This window comes from Vanellus vanellus, assembly GCF_965231255.1.
Source record: "Vanellus vanellus genome assembly, chromosome: 5".
Lineage (NCBI taxonomy): Eukaryota > Metazoa > Chordata > Aves > Charadriiformes > Charadriidae > Vanellus > Vanellus vanellus.
Window position 1 is genome coordinate 16,714,959 of NC_138910.1, and position 16,022 is coordinate 16,730,980.

General features: G+C 45.0%; 1 protein-coding gene across 9 annotated transcripts in view; it reads right to left on the reverse strand.

Moving 5' to 3' along the window:
- Window positions 1–1,720: 1,720 nt before the first annotated feature.
- The window catches only part of BIN1 (bridging integrator 1), a 102,691-nt gene continuing 88,389 nt past the window's right edge, over window positions 1,721–16,022 (reverse strand). For 3 of the 9 annotated variants that reach the window (XM_082484726.1, XM_082484724.1, XM_082484722.1), the window contains 5 exons: window positions 13,538–13,630; window positions 12,638–12,751; window positions 10,842–10,943; window positions 9,567–9,617; window positions 1,721–7,386 (listed from right to left, as the gene is read on the reverse strand). In XM_082484726.1, coding sequence (XP_082340852.1) covers window positions 7,279–7,386; window positions 9,567–9,617; window positions 10,842–10,943; window positions 12,638–12,751; window positions 13,538–13,630 — 468 coding nt within the window. In that variant the 3' untranslated portion in view covers window positions 1,721–7,278. The remainder of the gene's footprint in view (window positions 7,387–9,566; window positions 9,618–10,841; window positions 10,944–12,637; window positions 12,752–13,537; window positions 13,631–16,022) is intronic. The other 6 variants (XM_082484728.1, XM_082484730.1, XM_082484727.1 and 3 more) reach the window with 3 other exon arrangements.

Below are 16,022 nucleotides of genomic sequence, written 5' to 3' on the forward strand. Positions count from 1 at the left end.
TTCACCCAGCCAGAAAAATTGCTGAGAGCTGCCCCAAACTCTCATGTACTTCTCCTCAGGATTGCAGAGTGACTCCCAGCTCTGCTGGGGCTCAAACTCCCTGTTCATGGGGTCTTCCTGGGTGGCATGGCCTGACACTGAAGGACAGCCCTGCTGCCAACTTCTCCCTTTGTGTGGGGATGCCACAGAGGGACTGACACCAGCCAACTCCAGTCCCCTGCAGCACATAACACCCTGGCTTCCACCTCACCCACTCGCAGGCACCCCGGCCTCCCCTGATGCTATGTGTGCCTCCTCCATCTATAGAGGCTTCCTTCTCCAGCCATGTTCCCGGAGGGCAGCCCAGCTCTCCCTGCAGCGTGGGGAGGGCTCTCAGGGCCAGACCCAGGTGCCCGTGAGCCTGTTTCTGCTCCAAACGTGCTGCCAGGGCTGACATAGCCACAGCCTGCACATGGCCAACGAGCCCGAGCACCGCTTGTTTGCGGCAAGACGACATCACTGGGAATGAATTATGCAGCTGAGCAGAGGCGGCTGACAATGAATTATGCACACTGCTCCCCCTCGGCCGCCTTCTCCCCTCCCCTGTTTTCTTTATATTTCTGGGTGATGAGAATGGAACTGCACGAGGAAGGGCAAACAGAAGGCATGGACAGAGCCTCCCACACCTCAGGGTTTTGCTCCTGCCCTGCAAGCTGCGCTCACAGCCTCAGCAGAGCCGGCCTGGCAGGAGACACGGTGCCAAGCTGAACCCCAGTCAGTGACTGCAGCAATAGTCTCAGGGTCACAGCCTTCCTCTGTCCCTCCCTCCGCTGCAGGATTTGGTTCAGGTCCATCCAAGTGCCACCACGGTCAGAGGCTAAAAGGCACTAAACTCCGTAGGCATCTGGAAATGAAGGAACCGTGTGAGCAGTCTGGCCACCTCCCCGGGCCGGCTGAGGCTTGCACACCCACATGCTAAAGCAGAGGACTCTGGCAGACCATTCATCAAAGTGCTAATTGGCACCGATTTGCATCAGATCATACTCCAACCTTTGGCCGGCGCTTGCTATTTACACACCATGTCCCACGTGCAGCTGCACCGAGCCTGGCTGGAATGAGGCACCCAAGGGAATGACCCCAAAACAGTTGGTTATGAACCGTGAATCCCTCTAATCCTTTTCCTCCAGGATCCCAAAGCACTCTGGTAAAGGGCAGAAACAAGCCCTTTCTACAGCTGAAGAAAACACCCCATTAAAGAGCAGACCCCAAAGCCAGCCTGGAAACTAGGAGCTCACCCAGGTGTGCCAACATGGAGAAGGGAGGTGGGAGATGTTTGGTCAGATGGGGCAGTGTGCCCACATGGTATCATACTCTCATCAACCAACTTGCCTTAGAGGATGAAGATCACATCACCTTGGGGTTAGGAGCTATTAAAAAGCAAAGGTCTCAAATCGTTCCATACACTGCATTTGTTTGGTGTCACGTCCTCACAACAGACTGGAAGAGAGAGAGTTGATAGAAGAGTTTATTCTGCTGTTGTACTCGTGCAGGGAGGACCAGCATCTCCCTCTCCATCCCATGTGTTTGTAAGAACTCCCAGTGTCGATGGTGCCTGGACAAACCAAATCTTTCTGAAGCTACTCACCACTTCTAGGAGAAAGCAGCCTTCAATTGTTTCAACTTCTTAATATAAAGGGGGGGAAATAAGAGAGAGAGAGAAAAAGAAAAACTGACACAAGACTCAGGATGACACAAATTATATTTCTGAACATCGCCAAGAAACAAAATGGGACAAATCCATCTAGTAGTTGTCACTGGAACTGGGCATCACAGCTCTGAATACAGTGGGAATTGTTCAGCTTTGTTTAAACAAAACAAAAATTAAAATATTTAGAAAAACACTCAAAACCCAAACATTTCTCAGGTCATCGCAGTTAAATTCACAGACCGAATTAACAGAAGGAAAAGAGATTGCCAGTACATTGCCAAAATTGTTGCCATTTGATTCAGTTAAAGAGAAGCAATAAGCCCAGGACTGCATCTGGCAAGTTCCAAGTAGGGACCATCTACATGAAATGCATACCAGGGACAGGATTAGCAGAATACACTGTAAAAACAGGTGAAGGAATTATAGCCATAAAAGTACAAGTTTATACAGACCCGTCTTCAAAGCTGTAGCTTCCCCATTTAGTTTCATAAACAGGATTTCTGAAATGGCCTTCTAATTCTCAGCACCCGTGCACCAGCTACAGACCCCAAGCTCCGCAAGGGCTGGTGGCACAGTCCAGCCCTGGGGGCCCACACAAGACCCCTTTCTGTCAGGAGTTTACTACTCAGAAACATCTAAACCAGAGCATGCAAGCAGAGTGTTGTCTGCACCAGCGTCAGGTGTGATGGTTCCTGTGCGGTGAGGCATAGCATCCCTTTGGCAGCCCACAGAAGAAAAGCTGCTCCTTGTTTTGCCCGATACCAGCATTATCAAGCTGCACTGCATAGGATTTGCTGATGGACACGTTTGTGCATCTTCTAGCTTTGCATTTTAGGCTGCTGGGAAGTGCCCTACGCTACTGTCATCCTCAAAAAGCATGGAAGAGGTTGGGAAGCAGGAGGAGTTGGAGAGCAGGGCCAGACGCTGAAAGACAGAGAGGCTACTGAAATCACAGGCTACTGCGTTCGAAGCACACAGGCCTCGTCTGTGAAAGATCAGTAGCTCTTCTGAAAAGGCTGAGAGAAACATCTCTGCATCCTCCAGCACATGACATTCACTGCTTTGGGCTATGGACTGCACAGCATCCAAAACATCTACAATTAGTGGTGGAGAGCATTCATCTGTCCGGCACAGAGCAGGAAAGAGGAAACTCTGAACTCAGTGCCCTTTGCAGGAGAGAGACACCCATTACCATGTTGACCATGGACATCTTGACCACTCGCATTCTGTTCTCAGCCCTAAATAAAGAGGTTCTGGACCTCCCTGGGACCAAGAGGTGAAGCAGTTAGCACATCAACCCAAAATGAAAAAGATTATGTATCTCCTTAGCCTTGGGCCTTTTACTCCTCAAGAAGCTGTTGCAAAGTTAACTAAGCCATCATCCCAACTCCAAGCAGAATATGGAGCCCTTCCACCTGCTCCAGGTCAGCAAAGAGAGACCCCTTTGATCTGGGGGTGTTTGCCTTGGCCACAGTCCTTGGATAGCATGATGGGAAAGTGTCCTGCAATGATGAACAAGGCTTCAAGGATCATGGCAAATGGATTACAAAGCAGGACCAGCTCTGAGCTCCTGGAATGGAGCCTGCACAATCCCTTTTACTGCGTCGCCTTCACAGCCAAACTACACAAAGGTGGTAAAAGCAGACAGTTGAGGAATGCCCATGGAAAGCAGCACAAAGTATGCAGGAATCTGCCTGGAACAACTCATTCATCTTTACCCTGGGACCTTTCCCTAATTCTAATAAAGATATATTACTGACATTGCCAAGACAGAAAAAGGGAGAAAAAGCAATACCTTGTTTCTTTCTTATCAGTTGGGTAAACAATAATTCCCACTGCACAATAAGATTAGGCTCAATTTGGAGTAGCATCACAAATCTATAGTCATAAATCTGTGACCAAACCGAGACCGATAGAGCAAGAATGTCTTTCTAAGCCAGGCTACAAAACTAGTCAATGGCACGGGATGAGAGATGCTTTTATTGTTCATCCAGTCAAACAATCAAGTGGAAGATTATTAGATGGGAAACAGCAGCTTTGCTGGGCCAGATACCAGGTAATCCCTGAAATGTGTCCAGTGTACCTGTCAGTGGAGCAGAACTGGGCAACAGGCTTCTTTGGGTTCTCTTCAGTGGGTAATGTATTCACCATAAAATACAGTTTAGAGTTAACTGAAACCAGTCATCAGATTTAAAAAGAAAAAAAAAGGCAAAGGCAAAAAGACTATTAACATTAAAACATTTTCTTTCAGCATTTTCAAAACAGAAGGTTTCACATTTTTGCTTCAAAGCAACTTGTTATAGCCCAAGTCATAATGTTTTCTAAAAAAGTGAAAAAGCAACCCTACAAATTAAATGTTTGGTTTTGGTTTGAAAGGATTATTTTATTTCTTTTTTTATGTTTCAATTTTTCCCTTCTTCATTTCACTGAGAAAATGAAAAAAAAAATTGTCTCAGGTCACCCTTGCAACTTCAGGTCACCCTTACAAATTTTTTCCCCAGATTTTTCAGTTCAGCCCGCAAACTGAAAAACCACTGTGGGCACAGCCTACTTGGGAGTTTTACTGCCCCTCTTTCTATCTAAATCAGTCCTAAACCAAAGAAAATGGGGAGTTCGTTTCACCAGGTAATACCAACCAGAATCAAGATATTTAGCAGATGTAAAAATACTGAAAAATGGGAGGAGTTGTGGCTGTTTACAATGGGCTGAACATGACCCAGGAGAGAAGAGATCTCCGAGCTCCAAAAAAACATTGCCATCTACAAGCTTCCTGCTATGCCATCCTACTCTCATATAAGGCAATTTATAAACTGTGGGTCCGATCCTGCATTTGACCGAGATGTGCTGACACCACTTCTTTGTGAGCAATGCAAGATCCAGGTAACCCACCCTACCTGCTCTAAGCAAGCGGGTTTAGGGGTTGGGATTGGGGGGGAAGCAAAACGGAGAGAGACGCAACATCCTCCCCATTAGCAATATTGGAGCATCACTCACGTGACCTGAAAACAACATCCCTTTTTTGCAGAGCATTACGACTTCTGCAGGGACAATACAGTACTGGATAGTTGCTTTGCAAGCTCAGTAAAATGAAAAGGCCTTATAAGGATTTTTGTTGGGACAGTCATCTGGTTCAAACACAGCAGAAGACAACAACAAAAACAGCAAAAACCCCACAATAAATTAGATATCAGCACAGCCTTCTAAATGATCTAGAACAATTACTTGCAAGACAAAAAAAAAAAAAAAAAAAAAAAAGAAATCACAGCTCTGGTACTTAGAATCTTGTCTTTTTTTAAAAAACAATAATCCACAGGTTTTGCATAAAAATAAACATTTTAAGCTGACAGCATTATGTTAATTGGATCAACCCGCTTTTTAATATATATATTTCTATGTATATTTAAATGTATATTTTTCTATGAATATTCTTTAAAGGAGTAATGCAGTCACAAATGCATAAAAATAGATATTTTGGAAAAGAGTAATAATAAAGACAAACCTGGTGAAAAAAGAAAAAAATAAAATAAAATCAAACAGGGCAGTATTCTAAAGAATGGCTCACCATACTACAACTTGTGGAGTCCAGTCCTTCTGTATCGTGAGCAGTTACTCCTAAATACTATTGGGGTTTGGAACAGTGATGCAAAATACACATTCCTGCACATGTATTAAAAAAAAAAAAAAAAAAAGAAGGGATTTGGGTATATAGGACAGATTTTGATGCCTGTTACATTGCTGTAAATAACTAGCACAGAGATCATTTCCCAAGCTGAAAGCAGGAGGACCACCAGCAATTCTTGCATGTATAAGAATACATTTTCTGATCAAAATCTGATCTGTCCCTCTGAACTAAAATTAAAAAAGAAGAAAAAAATCCACTTTTGCCCTACAACGTTTTGTTTTTTTTTTTCCTGTTGTCCTACAAATAATCAAAACAGATTGGAAAAGGTGGGATTTTCCATAGCGTGTGTCAGCATTCTGTGCATCTCTGACAAAACCAGCTCCTAACAGTTAGGAAGATTATTTCAGAGAGTGATCCTGTCCCTTTACAGCAGGGGGTAACTTCACTGTTCAAAATCCCTTCCAGAAAAAAAGATTGGTGGGGGAGGAGGGCATAAAAAACGATAATAGCCCGACCTGCTTGCCAGCTGCATCAGTATTCAAGTAAAGTTTAAAGTACCTTTGTGGGACTTCAGAGTCTTGGAGGGTCAGACTGGCTTATTTTAACAAGTGTAATATGCACTTTGAAACAGCCTTGTCATCTGCTTGTCTAAACTAAAAAAACAAAACTCAAAAACAAACAGGAGCAAAGGAAAGGTATAGGAAAGGTCTCAGCATCAGTATTAGACTGCAGAGTGTCTTCTTGACACTGACACTTTGATATTCTTGCCTTCCTTTCTAATGAATTAAAATATCACAAAGTCATGCAGCCATTTTAAATGAGTATTTCAAGAGTCCAGTTTTTGTAGAGGTTAACTTGATCACCAGCACAGCACTGGAGAAAGCTGTTCTAACAATATTTCACTTAGAGAACTCTCCAAAGGAAAATAAGAAATACAAATCCACAAATAACAATGCCAATTAAAAACACAGAAAGCAAATTGTTTTTTCTTGGACATTCTTTCAGAGGAAAATTTTTTCTTCCCTTATCTCTTTCTTTAAAAGCAAGTTTTCTAACCAGCCAGATTGGACAGCTACCTTCCTTCTACATGAATCTAAGCTTTTCTGAAACTGCCTACAAGATTTCGGGGGCAGAGGATTCCCTCTCCTAAATTTCAGAGCCGTCTAAATGGCACCCACTTGTTTTGTCTCATTTCTCCTCTTGAATATGTCCATTCCCCCTAGCATTTCACAGGCCAGTACTAATTCGAGAATGTAGGTATCTGCATTTGAAAGAACTTTGGACTGAGCACAGCTTTACACTTTTCATCTTCTCCATGCCCTTTCCATGTAGTTTCTTCTGTCTTTACACGTACGAAATCAGTTTGTGTAACACTGTTTTAAAGGAAGAAAATAAAATACACACACGCACACACGTACATTGTATTGGTGAACACTATACACTAAATATTTTTTTTTTCCAACAGCTTAACAGAAAGTTTGGCCTACTGTAGGTTGAACATGTAGGGAAGGCTGAATTTTTACGGTTGCCATGCAAGCTACCTTCAAGACAAAACAGATGAACCCACCCAAGAACAAATGCAGCTTCTACTCTCAAACCATTAGACAAATACTGCCTTTCCAGGGATCAGACTGACATCCGGCAAATTCAGTCAATGCAGTATTTAGAGAACCACACCGAGTTGCTTCTGCATCAGTCCCCTGAATCCAAATGCTGTTAAAACCAAAGGGGGAAGAGGGTATTTGATTTGCCTTATTATTATTAATATGTATATATTTTGATAACACTTTGAATTTCAATTTACTTCTGAAACCTTGCCCTTTGAGAAGAACACACCCTTAAAAGTTGACTTTTTTTCAGGCTTCTGTTCCTTTAAAATTCTCTTCTTTTCATTTTGCTGTTCTTTGTCAATTATCTACCAGAAAACTTGCTTTCTTCCAGCAGAAATGCAGCTGGTGGGCTTGGGCTTTCACTGCACCCGCTCCGTGAAATTCTCTGGGAAAACTCCTCGGCATTGGTCAAGTTCCTTATGCTGGATCCAGTCAGACTCCTTCACACCCATCAGCCATCCTTCATCCTGGAGGAGAAGACAGAGATCAGATGCTGAAGAATTGATGCGAGCAGGGATTTTTTTTTTTTTTTTTTCTTCTTACAGAGTGCAGGCCAAGGAGGTGTCAAGGCATACCGAAGCCATGCTTGTAGTTGGCTTGGAGACAATCCAGGAAAAGGATGGGGGAGAAGGAAAAAAACACCTTCATTCCCTTTTAAACAGGGAAAAAGCTATATCCCACCAGAGACGGTACCAAAACTCCTATCTGACCCAGAGTGACTAGAAACAGTGAAATTCTAAACAATTAGCAAGTGTAACAGAAACATGTCATAATTTACACCCACTGAAGCAGGAGAAATTCTGCCAAAGAACGTCTCTAGAGCTACAGGATGGGAACCACCTGCCACACCTTTCACCACCTAAATATGAGGGGGTCTAGCATTCTCCATAGTCAGAAAAGAGACAGGCACCTCCACAATATAATTCATCCATTTATCTTGGGCACGGCTCTTTGGAAAGAATAAATCATTCCTTGGAGGTGCTGATCCCCTGGTCTGATCGTGGCACCTGGTGATTAGCATTTTAGAGAGATGACACAGGCAAAAATGAGTCTTGTGTGCTATGCTGAAAATCTGGCCTATGAGAACTGGGAGCTGAGGAGCTCAACCCATCTTCCCAAAATCCAACAGGCTGTTTGTTGGGCTTGATGCAAGATGTGGCTGACCAAACTCCCCAACCTGTGCTACACATGATGTAAGACTTCAGGTTTCTCACAAGGGTCCTCCCTAGCCACTAAACCTATAGACCTGTAAGCAGGGATGCAAATGGATTCCTGACTGGTAGAACCTGCTCGGGATGAGAACCAGACTTCCTACCCTCTCCCTGTTCTCTGCAGGGTGTCCAGCACCAAGATTTCTGCTCTATCTGAAGCACATGAGGGAGACAAAATATTCAAGTTGGGAAAGCTGCACTTCTTGCAGCTCAGATGTGGAGCTCATTTCGCTGCATGCCTTGGAGCTGCCACCATGGAAGCTCCCCTTCAACATGCAAGTGTGCCAACTCATTTGCAGTGAGGCAGCCTATGGGTTAAGATTGTATCACGAGGCAATGGAACTGCACAGGGGACTGCCACCTCCAAACTTGGACAGCTTGCTCTGCATCCCCCCCTCCGGATGAGCATGCAGCAGGCTCATTTAGAGACATGTCATCACATCCAGCTACACAACTTGTCAGGGCATAAATGCTCAGGCATACAGATGCTCTAAGCTGTGGGGAAACGAGGCATGTGTGTGTGCAGCTCACATAGTTGTTCTGACAATTCTCCTTTCCTGGAACTGGCAGGAATTACCTGGGTATTTACCCAAGGGCAAGCAATGCCTCCCTTGAAACTTGTTCTTTAAAAACATACCTGCACAATTCAGGAGTGATGCAGCCCTTGCCAGGTATGATGCTTTCTACTGCTATTTTGCAGGTTCTACTCTCTTGTCCTGTTTTCTGCACGTTTCACGTGGCTGCAGTTCAGCCCAGCCACTGTACCCAAGTTCCCTGATCCTTGCAGGCTCAATTAGCCCTTGCTGCTACCTTAGATTTGAGCATTCAGGAGATGTCATGGGAACGGCATGAGACAGGAGCCCATCTGCAGCAGCCAGCTGCAAGGGCTGAGGAAGGACTGACATGCCATAAATCAGGAAGACAAACAACTAGGCGGAAGATGCTGGGCCCAAGTGTCTGGAAGGCAGCTTCCAGCTCACAGCACAGCAAGCACAAAAGCTCATCCACATAGCGTCCGTGCCATACAGCATGCATCACTCCCACTGCATCCTGCTACAAAGGGTCTCCTCAGCTGTAGGGATTAGACATGAGGACCCAGATTGACCCTTGCCAAATATTGAACCACATCACTTGAGGTGCCAGCTTTGAAGTGTTGCTGCCCTCAACCCCTTCATCTATCAAGAGAGATGAATCCAGGCCTGGCTGATGTACCCACAAACCGACACCTAAGCTACACGATGGGGACACAGATCACAGCCTGTTATCCTAAGCTTCCTCCACTCACGTGCACAGTTCATGCACATGTTAACAGCCAATGTTTGCTGGCTGGGTATGGTCGGGGTTAGGGAAACGAGCTGTAGCACAGGATACACTGTAGGAGGGTTAGAGGGCTTCAGTGCAGCTACAGCATCATGTTAGCAACACTCAGAGCTCACCCTCTGCAGCTTGGAGAGTCTCGAGTTCATGGCTGTTGCACCCACATCCAGCTAGAGTGCAAACATAGGGCATTGAAAAACTCTGCTCCACAAATGCCATCTCCTGCCACAGAAACTAGGGGAGCTGCCACTCATTTCCTATCCAGAAAGCTTTCTGAGAAAGAAATGTTCACAAATGCTTGTGCAGAGCAGTCCCACTCAGAAGCTTGTCTGCAGAAGGAATCACTGCCTCTTCCCCATACAACCCTTCCGCCCGGAGCACCCAGCTCTGCAGGAACTGTCAGCACATTACCACTCCCATTTCACAAGCAGCAGCAAGATCTGCCTCTGGAATTCACAAAGCCAACAGCTGAGCCACAAAGAGCATCCACACCTTCTGTGGCCAGTGTGCTACATCACCTTCCCTTTACCCCTTGTGGAATCCAGATCGTGTCTGGGCTTGGCCAAACCCAATGACCTGGTGACTACTGAATCAATTTGGAGAATTCCCTTCCTTTTCCAAACAAAAACCTGGAGGCACGAGCATGAATTTTATAAAATCACCACTTCCCTCAGCCAAAGTAGTAAAACTGCTGCAGACTGTATCAGCTGGAAGCCCTCAAACACAGCAAGCGAGGAGGATTTACTCAAGGCTTCTAGAAATAGCTCAGATTAAAGAAAAACATCACCAATTAAATTCAGGTTGGAGATGGACAGTAAGACTGTTCTCTGGGGCTGAGCAACCTGCTCCAGCCTTTGGTTCTGCTGCCATCTCCTGACCAAACACTGTCTTTTGGAAACAGGCATTGCTATGCTGAAGTGCGAGACATCATCCATGGCAAGCTGCTTTCTCAGAGCTCCAGCATTTCTCAATAGGGAAGAAAAACATCATAAGCTGTGGGTCACTCCTGCCAATGCTGCAGTCTGCACTGCAGTGGTCACAGGGAATGCACATCAAGATCAGGAGCAGTAAGAAGGCAAAGTATAGGCCCTGTCAGGCTCCCTGATCAAGGAAGCCATTACGTTGGCTCAAATGCCCTGGTAGGGACAGGAAGCCATGAGTAGTTCACATGCTTTATGCAGGATAATGTCTCTGCTTTCCAATCACAAGCAGAGTCCTCCTCTGTTGCAGGAAGCCAACCTCAAGCTCAAGGACAATCGGCTCTCCCACCAGCTCCCAGCCACAAACTGATGGCTCTGCATCCAACCAGCCAACTGTTAGTGGAGGAAGAAGCAGCTCTGGAAATCCCATTGGCTCCTCCCAACCCAGGCTCACACGCTGTCTTCCCCACTCACCTGCTCCTCAGGGTTCTCAAATGGAATCACAAGCACCACATCCCCAGCCTTCAGCTGCAGCTCGTCACTGTCAGTGGCCATGTAATCATGCATGGCCTGGACCTATGGGAGGAGGAGAGAAGAGCTTGGGTGAGGCCAGCCTTCTCTCACCCAGCTCTGTAACAGAGGCTTTCCACTTCATTCATTCACTTGATGATTCAGGTTGGGAGGCGCCTTTGCAGGCCATCTAATCCAACCTGCTGCTCGAGGCAGGGCAAGCTTGGATCACAAATGCCACATCGACAAAAATAACCACTTCTCTTAATCTAATGGCTACATGCTTGTTCATACAGCCCGACATACAGCTTGCCTTTGCCACAGGGGCATCATGATGGGTCTCATTCAACTTGTTGGGGAGGAGCTGATGCATAACCTTCCTTAGGAGGGTTGAATTCCCATGGTATGGGCCTAAAAACCTCATAAGGTAGAAAGCCTATATTCACTCAAATGGCACCCTGTATTTTTTCTGGCAGCTGAAGTATTAGGGATTGTAGCCTCCCATATCTGTCACAGCAAGGAGGGAGAGGAAATGTAGGGAAAAGTATCAGTTTGGATCTTCGAGTGATCATGTGGCGTACAAGTATCTAAAGGGTGGGTTGAAGGAGGATGGAGCCAGGCTCTTTTCAATGGTTCCAAGTAACAGGATGATGGGCACAAGTTAGAACACAGGAAGTTCCGTTCAAATACACGGAAACACTTCTTTACGGTGAGGGTGACAGAGCACTGGAACAGGCTGCCCAGGGAGGTTGTGGAGTCCCCTTCTCTGGAGATTTTCAAGACCCGCCTGGATGCAGTCCTGAGTAATGTGCTCTGGGCAATCCTGCTTTAGCAGGGGAGTTGGACTAGATGATCTCTAGAGGTCCCTTCCAACTCTGATAATTCTGTGATATCCTGCCATGTTTTTCTCTTTGGTATTCAGCCTAATTCCTATTAACATCTGCATTACAGCTTTTCTACTTCATACCACAGCTCTTCACTTCAAACACTACAGTGCTGCGTGTAACCAGCGACAATGTGATGAGCCTGCTACTGTTCTTCAGGGTTTTGTCATTCTGCTTTTAGTACACCTCTCAGGAAAAAAAAAAAAATTATGCACGGACATGACTAAAGCAGAAGAAAAAGCATTCCCATAGCAGGTTAAACAACAAACAAAAGAGACTCATTTCTCACTTTCAGGGCATGATGCATCTGTGCTGTCTTGCTACCATATTCCATTATGCATGTTAAATTTGTGGCCTATCCTCACCCAGAATCACCCCTTCAAAACAAGCTGCAAGTGATCTTTGGCATATTCAGAATACTCACCATACTTTCCTATCTAATCTTATATTTTTCTCTGGTCATCCTGGCTTTCTAATTTCCCCAAACATGAAGTTCTCTGTCCCTACTGATGTTTTCAATTCTTCTTTTGCTACTTGCATTAAAGTTTAACCTTTCCAGTTTGGAGCACAACTTCTTATCTAACACCCAGAGTCTGTAACTGATGCTACCACACCACCAGAGATAGAAATAACTGCAGCACAGAAAAGAAGGTTGTTTTTTTTCTATATAGTACAGCCAGACTTTTAGACACCGATGCTCTCATACAGTCCTTTGAAGTATCTGGAACTGCATGAAGCTGGGATGCTGGACAGGAAGGTATATCTCCTTCAACTTCCTTTCTCCCTCTCAATGAGGCATAGCTCACAGTTATGAAAGTAGTTGATGCATTACAGGAAAATCACCAGGAACTCTGTGTCCCACCACCAGGCACTCACCTTGAACAGAAATCCTGGGGGCATGTCAGATCTTTCAGACGAAGCGCCTCCTTCCACAGTGCCATTGACTGTAGCAGGGAAAGTTTCCACAACAACAGCGGGCAGAGAGCTCTGCTAGGCAGCAGCAGCCAGGAAAGGAAAAAAACCATTGAGAAAACAGAATCCAAAATTACAGCACCAAGTCCACCCTGGAGGATCCACACCCCAACCCTACCCATGGCTCGGGCGGGTTTTCCCAGCACACCAGTCAGTGACAAAAACACCCTAAAGCATAGAAGAGGCAGCAGTGAAAAGGCAGGAGAGGTGACCACTGTTTTCCTTTGCTTAAGGGTGCAGAAGAACAGAGACAATTTAGAGTTTTTCTGGGACCGTAATGCCAGGCATTTCCCATTCACTGTGGTGACAACGCAGTTCTTGTAGAGCCCTCGTGGAACAGACAACTTGAATGTGACAGCCTATAGGAACCAAGTGGCCATGAGACGGGACCTACTCCAGTCCCGTAAAAAGGTGGCAATGTCAGGAGAAAAAGAGGAACCCTGGATATTCAGGGGACACAGGAAGAGGCCAGAAGACATGGTAGGTAAAGTAAGTGGTGAGCAAGGAAAAATCCAGCAGACAATACAAGCTTAGCACAGCATGGGCTGTGGGCTGGCTTCACAACGTGGGTGAAGGGACAGTTCTTTTTGTGGATCTTCCAACACAGCCTCTCCCTAAGCATTACACAGACAAAAACCAACAGCTAAGTCTAGCCTCTCAATAAGAGCATTGTAACTGCTGGGGTGGCGGGGACATGTTTTTCTAAGCAGCCACACATCTCTTTTCCTAGTCCAGCCTCCCACATCTGTGTATTACAAAGGGATGAGATGGAGAGAAGGGACTGCTGTCCATTCAGGTCCTTACCGATCCTGAATCAGCTTCAGTTTTAGATGCTTCAGCTCCAGCTGCTGCTTCTGATCCAGCTGCTTCAGCTCCTGCACGGGCTGCTTCTGCAGGCTGCAATACAAAAACCATCCAGGCGGAGAGTTAAGCTTATTACAGCTACATGTGTGTGCAGAAAAGTGCAACTCAGTCTGTCCAAGTGCTCTATGCTGTTGACTGCTGCCATCTGCTGACAAATAAGTGAGAAACCTCAGGGTGCTGCTAAATTTGTGTCTCCCTCTTTCTCTGACACACGAAATCACAGTGAAGCCTACATTCCCTCACTCCAGCCACACAGCAGGCAATAGTCCAGAGGAAATCAATGAAACACCAAAAGTCCCGTGCACTTCTTTCTTTTCACTCTCTAAATACTTTACACATGCACAGTACCTATTATTACATATAGATTGCCCACTTGGATGTGAATACAAGTCTGCTTGCAAGCCAAGGGATGAGGATCTCCCAATAGGCTACTTCCAAGGACCAACAATCAAGGAATATTTAAGCCTCCTTTGCATACTCCCAGAAACAGAAGAGCATGATAATAATGTGTCCAGATATGGAACTTAGTCTGGACCCAGGATCTACATGACATTAACACTGAATCAAACTGAACTGAAAACTGTGCTAACTTTCACCCAATTTGATTTTGAATAGGTCCAAAGAGTCACAAATTTGGATTCTGTTGTGAATATTCTATTAGTAAGAATTTGCTATAAATATTTCACATGGCGTGTGCACACACGCACACATTTTTATTGGTGGAGGGGAGTTTCTAATGCACAAAAGCTGCCACCACCAAGGAGAAATATTCAGCATCACCTACAAATCACTGCCTGGCAGAGACTGTTCTAGGAAGCTCGGGGACAGGGGTTTCTGTGCATAGCAAAAGACCAACCAAACATCTCTGATACACTTCCAGTGGTTTTTATTCTCCCTTGCCTGAAGTCAAGCTAACTCTATTTTAACACAAAATTAAAGATACTCATTTGGCCCTCCCAGAAACTGCAGCAACGCAGGAAGTTAAGTTGGATCTGGTAGCATCAATGCTGCAGATCAGCCCCTTAGGAGACTGGCCAGGCAGCAGCTGGGAAGACTCCTAATCTCAGGGGTCTAACTTGCAGCCAAGTGTCTTCATGGTCAGTCTATATCCATTTGTTCTCTATACCAGATAGCACACACGTCTCTGTAAAATCTTGCCAGATACCCACTTTATACTTGTGCAATAGAGATCACTATACGGAGATTTCCTATTTTTAATACACGTGAATAAACCAGCTTAAGCATGCCTACAAGCCTCGCACAGTTGGTAAACACATATATACCCCTGAATACAACTACATTCAAAACAAGGCATTGTCCAGATTTCTTAATGTTGCACTTCTCATAGACCCAATTCCACAAAAGCCCAGTGTAAAGCAACGACCTTGGTAACCTTCAACTTCACACCCATCTGGCTGCTAGCCAAGCACTGGCACAATGCTCCAAGTAGTTTTCTAATAACAGCAGCAGTAACGAAGAAATAAATCCTTGATTTAACAAAAAGACATTACTTTACCTTCAGCTGCTCCAGTAGTGCTATTTAGCACATGCTTTCCTCTATCACCTCCTTCCTCATGTCTCCCCATCACCGTGTCCACATGCCTATATTGTCGGAGGATATTACAAACAGCAGAGCTGTTCCCATCCTGCAGAGCATTCCCACAGAAGCTTTGGTGGTGCTAAGGTAAATGTATGCATATGAAATGCTACAAAGGCTTCCCCTGGTTAATTAGATTCTCTCCCAGGTTGTTTTTTATTTGGATTCCATGAAACTGGAACAGACATCTGCCTACTTCTATCTGGCCATGAACGGTTTTTATGTGGATAAGTGAAAAAGAGCTCAAGGCAAGCTCCTTTTCTAATAGCAGCTAATTTGCAAAAACAGTATTTAATAACCAGAAAAAAAATGAATCTAAATTAATCCCCTGGATTTCAAAGGGCATTTTTGTGTCAGCTATTTATTTTTCTATTTTATGTACCTGTGGAGCTTCCCAAGGTCTATAAAGACATTTACACTCGTGGAAAGATACTATAGCAGGAATAGATAGAATCGCTCACTGCTGTTGCCAGGTTTGAAAGCTTTGTTTATTCCAACAACAGTGTCATACACACCAAATGCAGGTTTCCTAGTCTGCAAAACTAAGCAAGTTCTGTATCCAAGTTCCTATGCAGTTGTTAACCTCATGGCATGCAACGAGTGTCCTCTCATAACAGCTAAGAACAACATCATAGCAAAAACACTGCAGAAAGCTTGAAGAGCAAGAGGAGGATTCCCCAGCTACAGGGAGCTCTGTTCTTAAATCATGTATGATATGCCAAGGTGAGAACATCGTGTCTAGTAGCACTCCCCGGTTGATTAAATTGTCATTTGGGCTGCCCAGGGACATTGTGGATGCCCCATCCCTGGAAGTGTTCAAGGCCAGAT